We start from the raw sequence: 18,388 nt of genomic DNA on the forward strand, positions 1-18,388 counted from the left end.
CACGATCACCGGGCTCCACAGGCGTCCGCGGCTCTCTGCAGTCGTGTGCGTTCTCCCCTCCCGCCGCGTCCTGAGTAACAGCCTCGTCAGTAACACACTTTTTTCTCTCTAATTAACGCCGTTATCTTGCTCTGTTCCGTTCTGTCCCCCCCGCTCAGAACTGATGGTCACGATGGGATTCCCCAAAGACGAGATCACGGAGTCGGTAGTGGGGCAGAAGTTCGATGAGGTCATGGCCACTTATCTTCTGCTCGGCAGGAAGCCTCCTGACGTAAGTTCCTGCGGCGCGTCCCAATCGGGGTGGGGGGGGGGGGAGGGGGTTATAGGTCACACACCCCCCCCCCCCCCTCGCCGTGTCTCAGTCGCCTGTACCCACAGCACGTAAGCAAGCAAACACTCCTAGGGTCTGTCCAGATCAAAGACAGGATGATGTTACTCTTTTGAGGGTCTGCTGACAGCTGCACAGCCTCCCTGTCAGCAGGTCAGATATAAACTAGTTAAAGAGTTAAAGATCTGCTCGCCTGACCGCTTGTGCTGGAAGCACTCCTATAATCCGTTAAACATATGATTTGATGTGGACTTGCTCGGAATATTTTTTAATGTACTTTACTGTACTTATTTTTAATATATTTAAATATTTTAGAAAGAAAGATTTCTAAAATCTATAGAAAGATTAGGTGAAAGTCTGGCCAGTTCTGACAGATCTGATATGAACGGCAGGGAGCAGCACTGTGGTGCTGCTGTAGCGTCAGAGCCACACTGCAGAAGCACAGCGCTAGCTGTGAAAGATCATTGTGTGGTTTCACAAACAGAAGGCCCTCAGAGTTACTCACGCTTGCTTTGTTTTGTTTTTTGTCTCCTTTTGGGACCCCCAGTTTGAAGGGAGCGAGTCCCTGTCCAGCAGCAACCTGTGTCAGAGGTCACGACCCAGCAGCGACCTCAACAACAGCTCCACGCAGTCCCCCGCCCACTCCAAGGTCCAGCGAAGCATTTCAGCCAATCAGAAGCAGCGGCGATTCAGCGACCACGGTGAGACTGACACTCAGCCAATCAACACACGGCAGCAGCTCCATTCCCAACACTTCCTCCCCAACTTCCTTCTGTTTGTGCCGAGTGTGCACCCCTCACTGGCTGACTTTTCCAGGCTCCCACCTGAATACCAGCACACATCTTTATGTGCCAGAATAAAAGCATCTTCATGCGCTGGGAATTTATGTGTCAGAATAAAAGCGCAGGGTAAGCAGCCGAGACTAAAGCTGCACTGTGTCTGGGCAACTCTGATACTGCTGAGTCACGCTGGCGTCTGACTTTAATGCACTGAACTGCAGGTCGGTAGCGAGAGATTAAAACAGTGTTACACCTTTTTGTTATTTCAGTGATATGAAATAAAATACTGTTTACAGTTGACAGATATTCCGGGCCCAGGCCCCAAAGAACAAGCGAAGCGTGACATGCAAATAAAAGTGGCGTTTGTTTTATGTTTTGAAGAAATTTAAATTTAATTTGTGTGGACTCTAGACTTCTCAACTGAATCTGAAAGAAGTGTTTTCACCTCCTTTAGAAAGCTAGCAATCTGATTCTTCTGGGTTCATATTGGCCTCGATAATCTTTATACTGAGCTGAAACACCAGTGCGTGAGATTACTGCTGAGACACTGAGAGAGCAGCAGCAGGTGTGTGTGAGTGGGTGAGTGGATAAGGGGGTGAGTGGGTGAGTGGATAAGAGGATGAAGGGATAAGGGGATGAGTAGGTGAGGGTATGAGTGGGTGAGTGAATGAGGGGATGACTGGATGATGGGATGAATGAATGAGGGGTAACGCGTGATGCCTGCGCCCCTGCAGTGGGACCCAGCATCCCCCCGGCGGTGTCCTACACCAAGCGGGCGCAGGCCAACAGCGTGGAGGGCGAGAAGAAGGAGGACTGGGACAGCAGCCGCAAGCTGGGCACCTCCAGCTCCAAGGGGGACATGCCCGCCTCCCCGCTGCTGGTGTCCGAGAGGAAGAAGCCTTCAGCAGCCTCAGGGGTAAGAGTACTGCCACGCTCCACCCCATTACAGCCCCGCCCCGTCCCTTCTGCAGTCTCAGGGGTAAGAGAGCGCGTGGCCCACCCCATTACAGCCGCGCCGCGTCCCTTCTGCAGCCTCAGGGGTAAGAGTACTGCCACGCCCCACCCCATTACAGCCGCGCCCCGTCCCTTCTGCAGCCTCAGGGGTAAGAGTACTGCCACACCCCACCCCATTACAGCCTTGCCCCGTCCCTTCTGCAGTCTCTGGGGTAAGAGAGCGCGTGGCCCACCCCAGCCCCTATCCCATCTATCCATCTCTGCCTCTGCCTCTCTGGCGCATTGGGGGGTTTCATTTCTCCAGTGACGAGAGGTGAACTGAACCCCGAGACAGTTCTATTCTCCCCGCAATGCGCAGCGTTAACCTTCTCCCTCAGGAATGTGAGCTCTTTACTGCCTGAGACCCAGCACAAATCAGCCGACTTTACAGCCACACGGAAAGCAGCCCCCGCTCCAATAAACCAGCCCCAGCATCTTACCCACGGCAGGCCCTTAATCAGCCCCAGCGTGTTAATCAGCCCCAGCGCGTTAATCAGCCCCGTGCGTTAATCAGCCCCAGCGCGTTAATCAGCCCCAGCGCGTTAATCAGCCCCAGCGCGTTAATCAGCCCCAGCGCGTTAATCAGCCCCAGCGCGTTAATCAGCCCCGTGCGTTAATCAGCCCCAGCGTGTTAATCAGCCCCGTGCGTTAATCAGCCCCAGCGCGTTAATCAGCCCCAGCGCGTTAATCAGCCCCGTGCGTTAATCAGCCCCGTGCGTTAATCAGCCCCAGCGCGTTAATCAGCCCCAGCGCGTTAATCAGCCCCAGCGCGTTAATCAGCCCCAGCGCGTTAATCAGCCCCAGCGCGTTAATCAGCCCCAGCGCGTTAATCAGCCCCAGCGCGTTAATCAGCCCCAGCGTGTTAATCAGCCCCAGCGCGTTAATCAGCCCCAGCGCGTTAATCAGCCCCGTGCGTACACACTCTGCTGCTGCTGTGTGACGTTTTCACCAGTAAAAATAATATTTCCATAATACGGGGGGAATATGGTCTGGTACCTGGACCCTTCATGAAGTCACCATTAGAGTCTACGCAGCGCCTCAGTGCCTCTCTCTCTCTCTCTCCCCCTCTGTCTCGGTCTCTCTCTCTCTCTCTCTCTGTCTGTCTGTCTGTCTGTCTGTCTGTCTCTCTCCCTCTCTCTCTCTCGCTAGAGGGACTTTAACCAAAGGAAGGTCAGTGGCAGTCAGCTGGAGTTGCCAGTATTATTATTTGTGTCTGTTTTTCCTGTAAAGCACACAGAACCACTACAGCGTCCCACACTCCCCACTCATCCCACTCACCCCACACTCCCCACTCATCCCACACTCCCCACTCATCCCACAGGTCTGCTGGCCAGAGCTGATCATATCACTCAGAGCCTGATACAGACAGCCTGGCTTCATTTCTCTCTGATCTAATTTAGCAGGACTGACCGCCAGTCGAGAAGTGGACAGGGAGATGCTCCATTTCTCTAGAGAGTCTGAAAAGGGAAGTTATACTGTTTATGATTCAGGTTTCCCTGCAGTCTTACTGGTTCTAGAGTGTTGTAGCCAGTATTATACTGCAGAATCACCATGTCCAGCTGGAGCCACACCTACATGAGGTCATGGTTTATCAGAAGTGGAAAATGAGTAATGGTTTATTAGCAAAGCTCATGCCCAGATTGTGGAGCACCAAAGGTTCATTGTACTGTTATGAGCAAGCTGGTCAGGCTCATGGAGCTGGAAGATTATAAAGAACCTGGTCAGTCTGGTACTACCATAGTGTTCTGGCAACTTGGTCAGTTTCATAGTACAGTAAGATAATGACCAGCCTGGTCTGGCTGAGTAGAATAAGGTTATGAGCCTGAGGAATATGGGAACTGTACTGCAGAAGGCGGTAGGGTTGGTTTTTACATGAGGAACTGCTGAGGTACCCACAGGTAGCTAACCTACAGGGTTAGCTCAGGGTAAAAACAGCTGTATGAAAAAATGTAATGTGGGTAAGTCACCTCCCAGGCTGAGGGAGCCCCTGCAAACAGCGCCCCCTGCTGATGCAGTAAATACGTGCTCGTGTCACACACAACAGCGCCCGCTGCAGATGCAGTAAACACGTGCTTGTGTCTCACAGAACAGCGCCCCCTGCTGATGCAGTAAATACGTGCTTGTGTCTCACAGAACAGCACCCCCTGCTGATGCAGTAAATACATGCTTGTGTCTCACAGAACAGCGCCCCCTGCTGATGCAGTAAATACGTGCTTGTGTCTCACAGAACAGCGCTCTCCCGGGAGGGGGAATGACGCGCAGGAACACCTACGTGTGCGAGCGCTCCAGCACCGACCGGCACAGCGCCATCCCCAACGGGAAGGACAGCAGGTACCCCCCCCACACACACACACACACACACACACACACCGGCACAGCGCCATCCCCAACGGGAAGGACAGCAGGTACCCCACACACACACACACACACACACACACACACCGGCACAGCGCCATCCCCAACGGGAAGGACAGCAGGTACCCCCCCCACGCACACGCATACTCACTTATACACACACGCATATACACACACTCACTCACACACATGCACTTATACACACACACACATACTCACACACAGTCACGCACGCACACACTCACACACAGTCACACACACACTCATGCATGTATACACACACGTGCGCAGTCACGCACACACACATATACACAGGCACACACACACATGTACATAACACCTACCATTTTAAATGCCTGTTTATCATGTGTACCATCATTGTGTTGCATAGAGTGCCTGCCTGTCCTTGCTCTTCACTGCTCTTTGGGTTTATTACCATACAGGCTGTTATTTTAATCTCTGTGAGGCACTTTGAACTGCAAATGCATGAAATGTCCCACACGAATATAAGTCATTATTATTGTTATTATATACACGCATGAAAGCATAAATATATAGTTATTTTATGGAGTGGTTATGAGCCTGAGCAGTGTGGACAGGAGAGAACGTGTAAAAGCTGTACCTGTGAAGAGGGAAAGTTCCAGATGCGCTGGAAAGGTGAGAGACGACTGGTCTTACGCTTCAAGCCAGCGAGACGCAGGTCCATACAGACCGGCTGTTTCAAAATGGACTCCACTCCTGATTAGCCTTCCTCCCCTTTTCCTCATTACCCTAACCCCTAACCCTAACCCTAACCCCCCCCCCCCCCCCCCAGTCTGACGGAGGTGAGCGCGGGCAGCACCCCCTCGTCCTCAGGAGCCACGCCCGCCGCACCCTCCACCCGCCCCCGCCACGTCAAGTCCATGTCCGCCTCGGGACACCCCTCCAAATCACCACTCCCACCCATCGAGGACAACAGCGAATACCGACCCAGGTGTGTGTGTGTGTGTGGTACAGACAGTACCGACCCAGGTGTGTGTGTGTGTGTGTGTGTGTGATACAGACAGTACCGACCCAGGTGTGTGTGTGTGTGTGTGTGTGAGAGAAAGTACCGACCCAGGTGTGTGTGTGTGTGTGTGTGTGAGAGAAAGTACCGACCCAGGTGTGTGTGTGTGTGTGTGTGTGTGGTACAGACAGTATCGTCCCAGGTGTGTGTGTGTGTGTGTGTGGTACAGACAGTATCGTCCCAGGTGTGTGTGTGTGTGTGGTACAGACAGTACCGACCCAGGTGTGTGTGTGTGTGTGTGGTACAGACAGTATCGTCCCAGGTGTGTGTGTGTGTGTGGTACAGACAGTATCGTCCCAGGTGTGTGTGTGTGTGTGGTACAGACAGTACCGACCCAGGTGTGTGTGTGTGTGTGTGTGTGTGTGTGGTACAGACAGTACCGACCCAGGTGTGTGTGTGTGTGTGTGGTACAGACAGTACCGACCCAGGTGTGTGTGTGTGTGTGTGGTACAGACAGTACTGACCCAGGTGTGTGTGTGTGTGTGTGGTACAGACAGTACCGTCCCAGGTGTGACTGGATTGTGTTTATTACAGCTTGTCTTTTGGCCATGCTGATGCGTAACGCTTGCAGGACAGACAGTCACATTGGAGAAGTCTCAGTTTACGAGCCGACAGCATAACTGAGTAACGGCAGTGTGTGAGCGTGTGACTTGTGACACAGATCAGTTGGTGTTTTCAGCTGCAAGGATTTGCTGTGATTTCTTGAGATCACACCGCCAGTCCAAAAGCTGTTTGAGGTTTAACCTGTACGTCTCTCCCTGTCTGTGTCGTGACTGTATGCGTTTGTGTGTACGTGCATACTTGTGTTTGTTTGCGTGTGCATGTGTGTTCCACTACATGTATGTACACTTCTCTGGCGTGTGTACGTTTGTATGTTTGCATGTACCTTTGTGTCTCTGCGTGTATGTCTGCGCCTTTGCGTGTACGTGCGTGCATGTGTGATGTGTGTATGTTTGCGTCTCTGCGTGCACGTGTGCGTGTGTGATGCGTCCCTCAGCTCCGCCCCCCGCGCCCCGGCCGCCTCCCCCTCGGCGCACAGCATCAGCAGCACCACGCCGGACCGCACCCGCTTCCCGCGCGGCAGCTCCAGCCGCTCCACCTTCCACGGGGCGCAGCTGCGCGACCGCCGCAGCGCCACCTACAACGGCCCCCCCGCCTCGCCCACGCTGTCCCACGACACCGGCGCCCTCGCCCAGGCCCGCCGCGGCACCTCCACCGGCATCATCAGCAAGATCACGTCCCGCTTCGTCCGCAGGTCAGTGTGCACTCGCCACCCCGAAACGCCCAGGAGCAGCCTCACTATGACCTTACAGACCAGCATCAGTCTCACTGCGACCTTACACACCAGCATCAGTCTCACTGCGGCCTTACAGACCAGGATCAGTCTCACTATGACCTTAAACACCAGGATCAGTCTCTATTAACCTTACAGACCAGGATCAGTCTCACTATGACCTTACAGACCAGGATCAGTCTCTATGTAACCTTACACACCAGGATCAGTCTCACTGCGACCTTACACACCAGCATCAGTCTCACTGCGGCCTTACAGAAGTGCACAGTACAGTGTCCAAGCAGCTCATGATAAACGCACTGCTCCAAGGCTGTGCCCCAATGGGGATCTGAACCCGCAGCCTCTAGATTACTAGCCCACTTCCCCAAGTACGCCACCCTGCCACCTCGGTGTATGTCTCTGATGGCTGGATATGAAGCAAAGTGAGGTCTGTGCATTACCTAGCGAGCGCCTGCTCTGAAATTTCTTTAGATGCTCTGAAATTTCTTTAGAATGTAAAAAATGCTATTAACTCAGAGAAGAACTCAGTTATGAGGTAATTTGTGTTACCAAGAGCAACCCTCACAAGCCACCAAGATACAGACACATTTATAAAGGAATTTATTTTTAGTAATTTACTTTTTATTATCAAGTTAGAGAAGTAATCAGGACAGAAGTGCACATACAAAGATATGCATTGGCCCCTTTATTACTCCAGATGTTTAAGTCCTGCGGTTTTGCCAGCGTATGCACCGTGTTTTCACCACGTTTAGGAGTCAACAGTTTCCCTCCCTAATGTAACCTTCACAACACTCACAATAATAAAATGTGGACAAATATACACCATGCATTATTAAATAGGAATACATGACAGAGAAGACCCGACCACACTTTCAGACTAGAGACGATTAGAGACTCACCTCTGACCTCTGCTGGTGATGGCGTGTAGTGCACAGGGAAAGCCTTGCCAAAGTGCAAGACCGCAGTCATGTAGTCCATCTCTAAAGCATCTGAAAGAGATGTTACAGTCTGTGAGATTGTGTTCTGTAACAAATCTGATTCAGGTTTTAGCCAGGGTGGTTGGTGAATTTACTTGCATCACAAGAGAATTAACATGTTTGGATCCCTGCCTACTGATGGAGCCCCTACCCACAAGAGAAAATCATTTGTCAGCAGTAATAACTGATCTTTTTTAAGCAAAGCACATCACTGGAAGCTGGGTGTCAATCTCGTCACGCTCATAGAACCGCAAGGTCATGACCCTGACAGCCGAGGTTAGCCACTAGCACTGTAAAGCAAGGCTGTTCTGAACATAGCCTTCTGGGAAATGTATTGTGCTGCCACCCCAATGAAAAAACATGCTTATGAATCCTTAATCATCTCAGACCAAACAAGCTGTGCATGTCCCGTTTCAGAGTGATTACAGTTACTCCTCAGTAACCCTTCAGCCAGAAAATAAATAAATAGGTTTTTATTCCTCTGTGTCCAGTACATTTTAAATCGTGAAGGTGCATCCAGAAGCACTCTCCCGTGAGATTAAACGCGAGGCTGATCTGAGGTCAGTTTCGCTGCCCCCAGCTGGTTTTCAGCGGTTCTGTGAGGTGCAGAAATCGAGTCCCTGACAGATGACACAGCGTGCTAACGTGCTAACGTGCTCCGCGTGACCGCCGCGCGTATGAATACATCAGCGCAGCGGGAGGACATGAGTCAGCTCGCCTCTGAGCGGGAGCGTTTCCAGACCCCCGTCCCGTCCGCTACGCGCTCCGAGTGGCGGTCAGCCAGCCGCGCTTTTCACACGACCGCGGCTCTGCCGGGCACGAGGCACAACCGCTTCCTGCTCGCGGGATTCTTACGGCCATCTTTCTTTCTCCCGTTTTAGAACTCTGTCTTTCAGGTCATCTAGGAGGTAGGCGGAGAGAACGCTTTTCTGCTCACACGTGCACCCTCCCCAGCCCCCCCCCACTCATTCACTCTGCCCCGCCCAACTGACTGCCCACCTTGGGGGGGGGGGGGATCGCCTGATTTGTTGTACTCCCTGCACCAGACATGACATCACTTTGCCCCCTCCCCCTCCTGTGTTACAACAGTCCTTAACTGCATGGTTACAGCACTGAGAACTCGCCCCCCCAGTCCAGATCCAGCCGAGTGGGGGTCTCAGCCTCAGTGCTGGAGGCCCGCAGTGTCTGTAGGCCTTTTAGCCAGCGGCTGTTTTAGGCCTTGGAAACTAGGTGTGTTAACTCCCCAGGGAATTCAATTTACACTTAAAGGGACAGTTCCATTTCTGGTTTATTTTTATATTATTTCAGTTTTACTGTGTGTTTTCAGCTGGTCCAGTTTTTTTATGTGCAATTTAACAAGCATATTTTAGATATTTACAGGGGTTTATGATGACTAGCTGGCTTTACAGTGGTTGGTGCAAGGGCATTTGGGGTTTTGCAGTCTTAAGTACAAAAACACACTACTGAAAACCAGCAGACACTACAGCCCTTAGGACTGTGAGATCCCTGCCGTAGTGTCAGACGTCTTAGCCCCTCCCCCTGCCCATGTGACTCCCCTGAAGGTGGATAACCTGTGTGTACTCTCCAATACTCAAACCCGCATCCAGTCTGGACAGCATGCTGAGTCACTGTGCCACTGTCTGATGCTACTTAACAAGGGGGAAAAATACTGTTCATGTGAATTGTTTTTTTTTTTTTTGTCAAGCACACTGTCAGATGATTAACTGTCAATTCTTTTGATAGATGCCGTCACCCAGGGAAATTTGCTGAGCATTTAGAATGCACTTTTTTACCTTTATTTGGAGTATAATGATACGGACGTGTGTGCGTTTGTGTGTTTTAGAGTGAACTGGTGTGCGAGTATGAGCAGGATTGTGTTGTAGAGTGAGTTGGTATGCGTGTGCGAGCGTGCGTGTGCGAGCGAGCATGCGTGTGCGAGAGCGTGCGTGTGCGAGCGTGCGTGTGTGCGAGCGTGCGTGTGTTTATGCTGATACTTTGTGAGCTCGCACTCAGATGCTAAACTGCGCTCTTACTCGTTTCCCAGGGTCCCGAGCGAGGGCGAGGCCAGCGGCAGAACGGACGCGCCCAGGTGAGGCCCCGCCCCTTTACCCCCACGAGCCAATCACACTGGAGCAGTCCCATTCTCCCCCCGGGCCTCGAACCCGGGGCACCCGCAGGCAAACAGGAGCGCTTGCAGGGTTTCGGTTTCTAGGGTTAACCATGGGAGCGGCGTGGAATGCTCGTCAGTAAAATATCTACAACACTCGTTCCCCGTGCTCATTGGCTAAGCCCCTAATGCCACTTTATTTTCACTGGCTCCTTGAAATGCTGGCAGAAAGTGTTTTTAAACAGCTGCAGGAATACCAATGTGGAAAAAACACTGAAGAGGTACGTAGCAGTAGCAGCATTGAACTTCCGTCACATATCGAAAATTCCTGCAAGTTTTCTGACCAGAAAATGTAGTTTTCATTCACCTTGGAAGATGGGGCAAGATTTGAACTGCTCTGGGGAATACTGCTTACAAGTCGGGTGCTCAATGTGGTCCTCCTACTGAATGTGCGCATTGTGTACTTTGGGGTGTCTGTGTGTGCGCGAGTGTCTGTGTGCTTTGGGGTGTCTGTGTGTGCGCGAGTGTCTGTGTGTGCTTTGGGGTGTCTGTGTGCACCTCACCCACTATGATGTCACTTAATGAGGCAGAAGTACCCGATGTTCTTCTGATTTAGGAGATAACAGGAACTAGCTTCTCACTGCCCGTGTGCTAAGGGTGTAGCATCTGTTGGCATCCCCATTTCCTTTTTAATCAAAGGGGCGCTCACCGTGGCTATTAATATGACTGGGCATCCCAAATCAGGAGAGAACACTGTGTGTGTGTGTGCGCGTGCGTGCGTGTGTGGTATGTGCTTGCAATGATGATGAAATCCTTAGTCACAGCTAAGAGGAATCTGCTGTAGCCGAGTGAATGCAATCATACACAGTATTCAGTTTTTTTTCCCCCCTCGGGTGTCATTTCACAGCAGTGCTTTTTGTGTTTGATCAGTTATCAGACGGAAGGCCTGTCCTGTTGAGTTATTACTTCCCCGTTAAAAGATTAGCCCTATCAGCAGCTGAGCAGATCTGATAGGGGTGGGCGGGAGAGGACGGGTGTCTCCTAACGTGTGTGTGGGTTTAACAGCAGCGTGTGTAAAGTGTGCGCAAGAGGCCGTTTATTTTACACAAGCGGTTCCGCAGCCTCTTACCGCCGTTTAAACGCAGGGCCGCGGCTCTGAGAGCAGGAGAGGCTTAGAGCAGAGATCCCCCCCCCCCCCCCCCCGGGCCCCCCCGTGCATGATGGCTTTCGTTCCAACCACAATCACATAATTTTAACAAGATGCTAATTTTGCTTAGAGGCAAATCAATGTGCTCCGAATTAGGTTGAACTCAAGTTTAATTTCTTTCATAATTTTTTCCGTAAACTTATTAACACAATGCAGGTTTGACTCATTATCATTTGCTTTGTCTTTGAATTCTTCATGGTTTAGTTTTAATTAGGTGTTTTAATTTTCAACTCATAGAGAGCATCGGTGATTGCTTCTTCTACGGCACTCAGATTTGGTGTGCCGTATGGGGTTCAGCGTGCAAGGGATTATGGTGAATGGTGTTCAGTGTGTAAGACTATGGTGAATGGTGTTCAGTGTGTAAGACTATGGTGAATGGTGTTCAGTGTGTAAGACTATGGTGAATGGTGTTCAGTGTGTAAGATTATGGTGAATGGTGTTCAGTGTGTAAGACTATGGTGAATGGTGTTCAGTGTGTAAGACTATGGTGAATGGTGTTCAGTGTGTAAGACTATGGTGAATGGTGTTCAGTGTGTAAGACTATGGTGAATGGTGTTCAGTGTGTAAGATTATGGTGAATGGTGTTCAGTGTGTAAGACCATGGTGAATGGTGTTCAGTGTGTAAGATTATGGTGAATGGTGTTCAGTGTGTAACATATTAGGTGTATAAGGTGTAGGGTGCGGCAGTAACAGGTCTGTAAGAGGCATGTGTAATGGGTGTGTAATGTGCAGGGTGTGGCAGTAACAGGTCTGTAAGAGGCATGTGTAATGGGTGTGTAATGTGCAGGGTGCGGCAGTAACAGGTCTGTAAGAGGCATGTGTAATGGGTGTGTAAGGTGTAGGGTGTGGCAGTAACAGGTGTGTAAGAGGTATGTGTAATGGGTGTGTAATGTGCAGGGTGTGGCATTAACAGGTGTGTAAGAGGTATGTGTAATGGGTGTGTAATGTGCAGGGTGTGGCAGTAACAGGTCTGTAAGAGGCATGTGTAATGGGTGTGTAATGTGCAGGGTGTGGCAGTAACAGGTGTGCTTTCCTCAGAAGCGTCTCAGGTGAGCCGAAGGAGGAGAGCAAGGATTCCAAACCGCGCTCGCTGCGCTTCACCTGGTCCATGAAGACCACCAGCTCCATGGAGCCCGGAGACATGATGCGCGAGATCCGCAAGGTGCTGGACGCCAACAACTGCGACTACGAGCAGCGCGAGCGCTTCCTGCTCTTCTGCGTGCACGGCGACGCCCGCCAGGACAACCTGGTCCAGTGGGAGATGGAGGTGTGCAAGCTGCCCCGCCTCTCGCTCAACGGCGTCCGCTTCAAGAGGATATCGGGCACCTCCATCGCCTTCAAGAACATTGCGTCCAAAATCGCCAACGAGCTGAAGCTGTGAATGAACCCCCCGTGAGAGGGAGGAACGGGGCGACGCGAGGCGAGGAGAAGGGTCTGTTGTAGATGGGATCAGGGTACTGGAGGCCCATTGGTTTAGTGCACAGTGACCACAATGTCATTCGTACAGGGTACTGGTGTTGGAGGCGGCTGCCGTGTGGTTCGGCCAGCGTAGACAAGAAAAAAAGGAAGAGAAAAAAAAAGTATCCTCCCTTCACTCACCCTCCCCACTCTATATTCCCACCCCACCACTTATATAAGATACGTGGTTAAAGGCTAACTCTCATTGCAATAAGGCTGATCTTTTCTTATTAAAGACCTGTAAAACAAAGTTCTCTTTGCTGAACTACCATTCAGAGGCAAACCGAAAAAGTTGCTAAAATAAGGCAAAAATAAAGAACATGCTGTTCACAGTTCTTTCTTCATTGAGTATAATATTCAGAATCTTATAGCATCTACAGGTATTGTATAGTTGTCTTTCTGTACAGAAAACGTATGTTTATTGTCTATGTGTAATTTTTGAGTTTGAACTTTCCTAATGTTATTGACATCCATTAGAATGTTTACCTTTGCTCTGTGAATTTTTATTTGGTTTTTAAAAAAGAAATTGGAGTCTACTTTTATGACCGTAAGGGGTTTTTGTTTCCTTTTTTTTTTTTTTTTTTTTTTTTTTTTTTTAAAGGATTTAACCAGAATATTGGAGGTATGTCGAGTAACAAAAACACGCAACACTGAAAAGTACAGCAGTAAGCTGAGATACCCAACCCTATGTCGCATTATAACGTATTATAACGCATTATAGCGCTTCATCTGCCAGCTACAGGAAACGTAAAATAGCGCGGCAGAAACTGTAGCTCTACAGCCGAAATATAATGCATTTTTTAAAAATTATTATTTCTTTCCATTGACCGGTACAAGGGATATTGTGATAGCACAGCTGCAGCCCAACTTCCAGTTCTGAAGCAGGCTGAGCAAGATGTCACTTTGGGAAACTGATATATAATGTCTTTCTGAGACTGCATCCTTTAGAGTTTTTTTTCCTCTATTACAGTAACTCTTGAACCACATTGAACGTAATTGTACAGTTACTTGTCAGTTTTGCTCGTTTGTGCTGGATATTTTTTTAGCAAATTTATTGTATTTATTCCATCACATTATGCCTGCAATGTGCTGCTTTGTAATTTTGAGGCATTCACCTGTACAAGAAAAGAATAGGATTTATTTGTTTTATTTAGGTTTTTCCCCTTTGTAATTAGTTAAAATTTAAGTATGTAAAACCACTAGTGCTGGTACCTTTATACTTGTCATTTTGTACCGAATTAACCATCAGGTTGACTGCAATGGTGAATCATGTATTACTGCAACGCTGGCATGTCTGCCGTTCACACTGCACACCACTTCCTCCTCACAAGCAGGAAAGTGATACGGACCCTCATTTAAATTACAATAGTTTTAAAAGGGAGAAGGGTTAAAAAAATTTTTTAAAACCAGTGATCATCTCTGAGTACACAAGCATCTTTGCTGGGTCCCGTTCAGAGGCATTGTGGGACAGCATGGAGGACTGTGTTTGCTGTATTGTAATGTCTGTTCAGAGGCATTGTGGGACAGCATGGAGGACTGTGTTTGCTGTATTGTAATGTCTGTTCAGAGGCATTGTGGGACAGCATGGAGGACTGTGTTTGCTGTATTGTAATGTGTGATGTAGCTTCCTTCCTGTAACAACGGTACTGCTCCAGGGTGGACCTTCATTTTGTTGCCTTAGCTGATAATGGCGCTCAGAAGCGAAGGAAGAGAGAAAAAGAAAAAAGTTTAAAACTCCCCCACATCACCACCGCCCCCCCTCCCCCCTTACAATGTTCATGCAAAGAAGGTACGATGAGAGTCATCCAGATTCAGTCTCACTCCAGATTCAGTCTCACTGGTGCACAATATTAAAACTTACTTGAAAGGAGTCTCAGACCCAAATGCGTGCTGTCGTTCTTTATTTATGAATGGGGTTAAAAAAAAAAAAAAATCCCTCACATGCACCATAGAATTGAAATGTAGAGTCAAGAAGAGCGAGGAACAGAAAGTGTTTAGGGTTAGGGTCACAGCAGTATGAGGACTCACAGGATTAGGGTTCATTGCAGGAGCGTTAGTTTTATTAGTTAGTTAGGGTTAGTTTTATTCCAACACGTGGTTTGTACTGTGACTAATTGAACAGCAGGTATAACAGCCATTGTATTTACCGTGATTCTATTACAACAAAACATATTTCCCTGATTATGGTGCCCAAAAGGATGTTTACTGTGACTTAGGCTACCTCCCCAAACACAGTATTTAACAATGATATTTAAGATGATTATTATGAATTAGCACAGTTTACTATATACTGGTTCTATGTGCACAAAGCAGGGTAAGGTTTGATGGCTATGTTTTGTTGTACAGTGGGTGAGGAGGGTTAGAATTGATGTAATTAGGCCAAAGGTTAGGCTTGTGGCTGGATTAGGACAATTTAAAATGTTTGGGTTAAGTTTATTCATGCAAATGTTATTTACCTTGACTCCATTTTGACGACAGTATTTTTATGTGTTCATTGCCCACATAATTTGTTTACCATACTTTCTCTGATTTACCACAATTCAATGAATATAATCCTACATCATGTTAACATAGATTCTTCAACCTAAACAGGATTTTTACCATGATTTAGAATGATTCTAGAACTACAAAGCATATTATTCACGATTCTGTTCCCAAAAAAGATTTACCGTATTTCCACAAAGACTTTTTTAACATTCTTATAATGCCAAACTGGACATTCACATTGGTCTACATTCTTCTTCCTAAACAGTGTATTTATCAGATTCTTATCACAATTAACCCTGATTCTGTTGCCACAAAGAATCATGTTACCATGGATACCCATGTGAAAAAATATTACTTAATAAGTACTTAGAACACAAAGTTTATTCAAAGTTCATATAATTATGCTTCATCGTGCTGAGTACACTATTTTTTCACTTGGGTAGGCTATACTAATCCAAATCTGGATAGTTTTCGATATTATCTTCAACACAAATCCTAAGCTTCCTCTTTCACCACCGTATTAAAAAAAGAGGTGACCCAGTGTATGCATAAACCGGCTTCCTGCCCATGGGCAGTGGCCTTCCTGCCAGTGGCCATGGACAGTGGCCTTCCTGCCAGTGGCCATGGGCAGTGGCATTCCTGCCAGTGGCCATGGGCAGTGGCCTTCTCGATCTTCAGCCGGTGTAGACCGGGTAGTGTGTACAACCAAAAGCTCATTTTTCAGATTCTGTCTTTGGTGGGAAACGCTCCAAGACCGAATGGGCAAAATTTGACAACGGACACAAGAGAATCTCTAGCATTTATCTCAAGCATCTAGCATATTTATGTATAATACCTTGAGGATGACAATGAGTGTTGCCATTGCTCACTCAAATTTGAAACCATATTTTACACAGAGTGTACAGTTTAGAAATAAGCCACTATCAGAAACGCCAGTAAAGAGGCTATTCACATACATTTGAACCAATAAACTATTGGCTGAACTATAAACAAATATTGAACTTACAATGTAAATAAATCACTTGTTCTGTTCGCTAGTAGACAGCAGGTGGTAGCACTAGCTCGGTGGAAGTGAGAAGCCTCACAAATTAATAACGTTGTGTATCCGAACAGCCTAGACTGCTGTACCGCAGTAGCGTCCAGTGACATGTTTACTTTACGAATTATTACTAGTACTGAATCGTTAGTGTAGGCAAATTTACTCCCCAAAATGTCCAACAAACACTTACCGTGACGTCGTTATTTTAAAAAATGGGCCTCCGCCTCTCATTGCGGCTGAACCAACTTCGTCTTTCGGTCTTCTTCTCCAGCCACACAATGGAAGCTAAAATGTGGACATTTTGTTTATTGTCTTCTTGTACGCGAGGCAACTTCTACTTTTGCTTCGCGCCATTAACTAATGATGAGAGCGGAAGTGGTAATAGTAGCCAAAATCGGAAATAGCGACGTCCCCCTAACTATACAACTCAGCGTCTGAGGTAAAAATTTTAAACCACCATCTATGTGCTACAACTAATTCTAGAAAGCCCACATACTTCAAGCTAATAAATGTAATTAGAGCTTTACAGAACTAAGCTTACGGTTTCCAATACAGAACAGTATAAACACATAATGGCATTCACACCCAACAATGTGTTAATTTACGTTTTATTTTCTCATTATGGTCTTACTATTAACTACAGAGGCTGCCATGTTTATTATTTGACATGACCTTAAGGTCGCAGCTCAAGGATAAAAAACAAGGTTTCGCCTTGGATTTCTTAGTAGAATGACAGTGCAAAACGATTTATCCAGGTCAGGGCTCGGTTCCCCCACCCCGGTGTTGTTTTGAAAGCAGTAAAGGCCTAGCCGTAGTGCGTTGACTGAAGTATTATACAAACGCGTTTCAGCTGGCCGTTTATTTTTAGATGTGACTGCTGCTAGTTGCCGTAGCACAGCGGAAGTAGCGTGAATACTGTGCGACTGACGCATGTACGGAAGGTGAAAAACATGAAAACTGACAATTTGTGAGGAAATTGAAGAATACTTTCCCCGAATTTGAGTAAACGGTAATGAATTTCGTCCGCTTAATTGTTTATTTAATATTTTATTGCTATTTAACCAGTGTTGCTCCTTCCACTCGCTTCGTAACCTGCGGTAATACTAGCTAGCTAGAATAGCTCATGTTAATTTTCCTTTAATTTGGCACTGTCAAATTGGGTGACAAGCAAAAAAAAAAAAAAAAAACACTAGAGAATCTATAACCTACTGAACATTATCCATAAAATTAGCCAACGTTAGCGTGTCCGAGGCTCATTTCTACATAACGGCCCATCACATTATTGTTTTATCGCTAACGTTAGTCTACTTCAGTTAGCAAACTGGCTAGCTTGTAAAGTCAAGGACAGTTGAGCGAGTTAACGCCTTTCAGTCGTTTACCTATTGATAGTTGGCTAGCTACTTACGATTAAAGGTCAGTTACTAAGTTATTGACAGTAATATAATTGTATATGTACTGGTCTTTGTACCCTATTTTGGTCCTTATTATTACCCTGCTGTAGTACATTGTTATTGCTTTCTAATGTTCTTGGAAACAGTCCACGTTCATCTGTTTAGTTGACTCTAATGAGACTGTCGTATAAACAAATGATTGAGCAAGTAACCATTTGATATCATTTCAGTTCGCTGTTATCTTCCGTTGCCGTGTGGGGAATCTTGCTGAACGGGGATGTTCCTCACGTTGTTGCGGCTCGGGAAGGGGATCCCGGGGAAGCAGTGGATCGGGAAGCACCGCCGGCCGAGAGTCGTCACCTGGCAGATGAAGCGCAACGTGCTAGTGCGGCTGGAGAGGGAAGCGGAGAACGAGTACTGGCTGAGCCGCCCATACATGACGCCGGAGCAGGAGCACGGGCACTCCGCCGAGCGCAGGCGACACCGGTACCTGGACTTGAAGGCCGCCAAAACCGCAAACTTTCCCGAGCACAAATACCTCGCGGACCACCTTAGCCACCTCAACGTCACCAAGAACTGGTCAAGTTAACGGAAAAACACCTGAAGAAATGAGCACGGGGACATCAGTGGCGTTGCATAGATTGATTAAAATGTTACATGGCAGGAATTCGCTGAATTTTGCATCTAACAGGTGTGGTCAGACATGCAGATCTCGTTTTGAACTGAAGGCACACTGCGTCTTAGACCTTTGACCATGTCAAATTCCAGATGTCACTTTCAAACATATTGAAATTTTCAGTGAAAGTGATAAAGCATGTATTTATGGTATATTGCAAATAATGTATGCATCGTCATCTTAAATAAAAGTTGTGGTTAATAGGATTTTGTATTTTTTTACATTTTCTAAACCTGTCAGGGTAGACATCCT

The 18,388-nt window shown here is 47.7% G+C and overlaps 2 protein-coding genes across 7 annotated transcripts in view; both read left to right on the forward strand.

The window, feature by feature from the left end:
* Positions 1-14,421, forward strand: part of mark1 (MAP/microtubule affinity-regulating kinase 1) — a 78,211-nt gene extending 63,790 nt beyond the window's left edge. The window contains exons 11-18 of one of the 4 annotated variants that reach the window (XM_035400598.1): positions 159-271; positions 876-1,029; positions 1,842-2,023; positions 4,328-4,431; positions 5,270-5,428; positions 6,498-6,755; positions 9,816-9,860; positions 12,127-14,421. In XM_035400598.1, the coding sequence (XP_035256489.1) occupies positions 159-271; positions 876-1,029; positions 1,842-2,023; positions 4,328-4,431; positions 5,270-5,428; positions 6,498-6,755; positions 9,816-9,860; positions 12,127-12,466 (1,355 nt within the window). In that variant the 3' untranslated portion in view covers positions 12,467-14,421. The other 3 variants (XM_035400597.1, XM_035400600.1, XM_035400601.1) reach the window with 3 other exon arrangements.
* Positions 14,422-16,486: 2,065 nt separating this feature from the next.
* On the forward strand, positions 16,487-18,342 carry mrpl57 (mitochondrial ribosomal protein L57). 3 transcript variants are annotated; one of them, XM_035401192.1, is made up of 2 exons: positions 16,487-16,508; positions 17,691-18,342. In XM_035401192.1, the coding sequence occupies exon 2, from the start codon at positions 17,738-17,740 to the stop codon at positions 18,047-18,049; it is 312 nt and encodes a 103-aa protein (XP_035257083.1). In that variant the 5' UTR covers positions 16,487-16,508; positions 17,691-17,737; the 3' UTR covers positions 18,050-18,342. The 3 variants fall into 3 exon arrangements, with proteins under 3 accessions (XP_035257083.1, XP_035257081.1, XP_035257082.1); XM_035401190.1 differs by lacking the exon at positions 16,487-16,508 and adding an exon at positions 16,928-17,078; XM_035401191.1 differs by lacking the exon at positions 16,487-16,508 and adding an exon at positions 17,285-17,482.
* The last annotated feature ends 46 nt before the right edge of the window (positions 18,343-18,388 follow it).

Source organism: Anguilla anguilla, chromosome 18, assembly GCF_013347855.1.
Source record: "Anguilla anguilla isolate fAngAng1 chromosome 18, fAngAng1.pri, whole genome shotgun sequence".
In the NCBI taxonomy this organism is placed as follows: Eukaryota; Metazoa; Chordata; class Actinopteri; order Anguilliformes; family Anguillidae; genus Anguilla; species Anguilla anguilla.

Coding starts and splice junctions, on each gene's coding strand:
- mrpl57 (XM_035401192.1), top strand. CDS start 17,738: ATGTTCCTCACGTTGTTGCGGCTCGGGAAGGGGATCCCGGGGAAGCAG.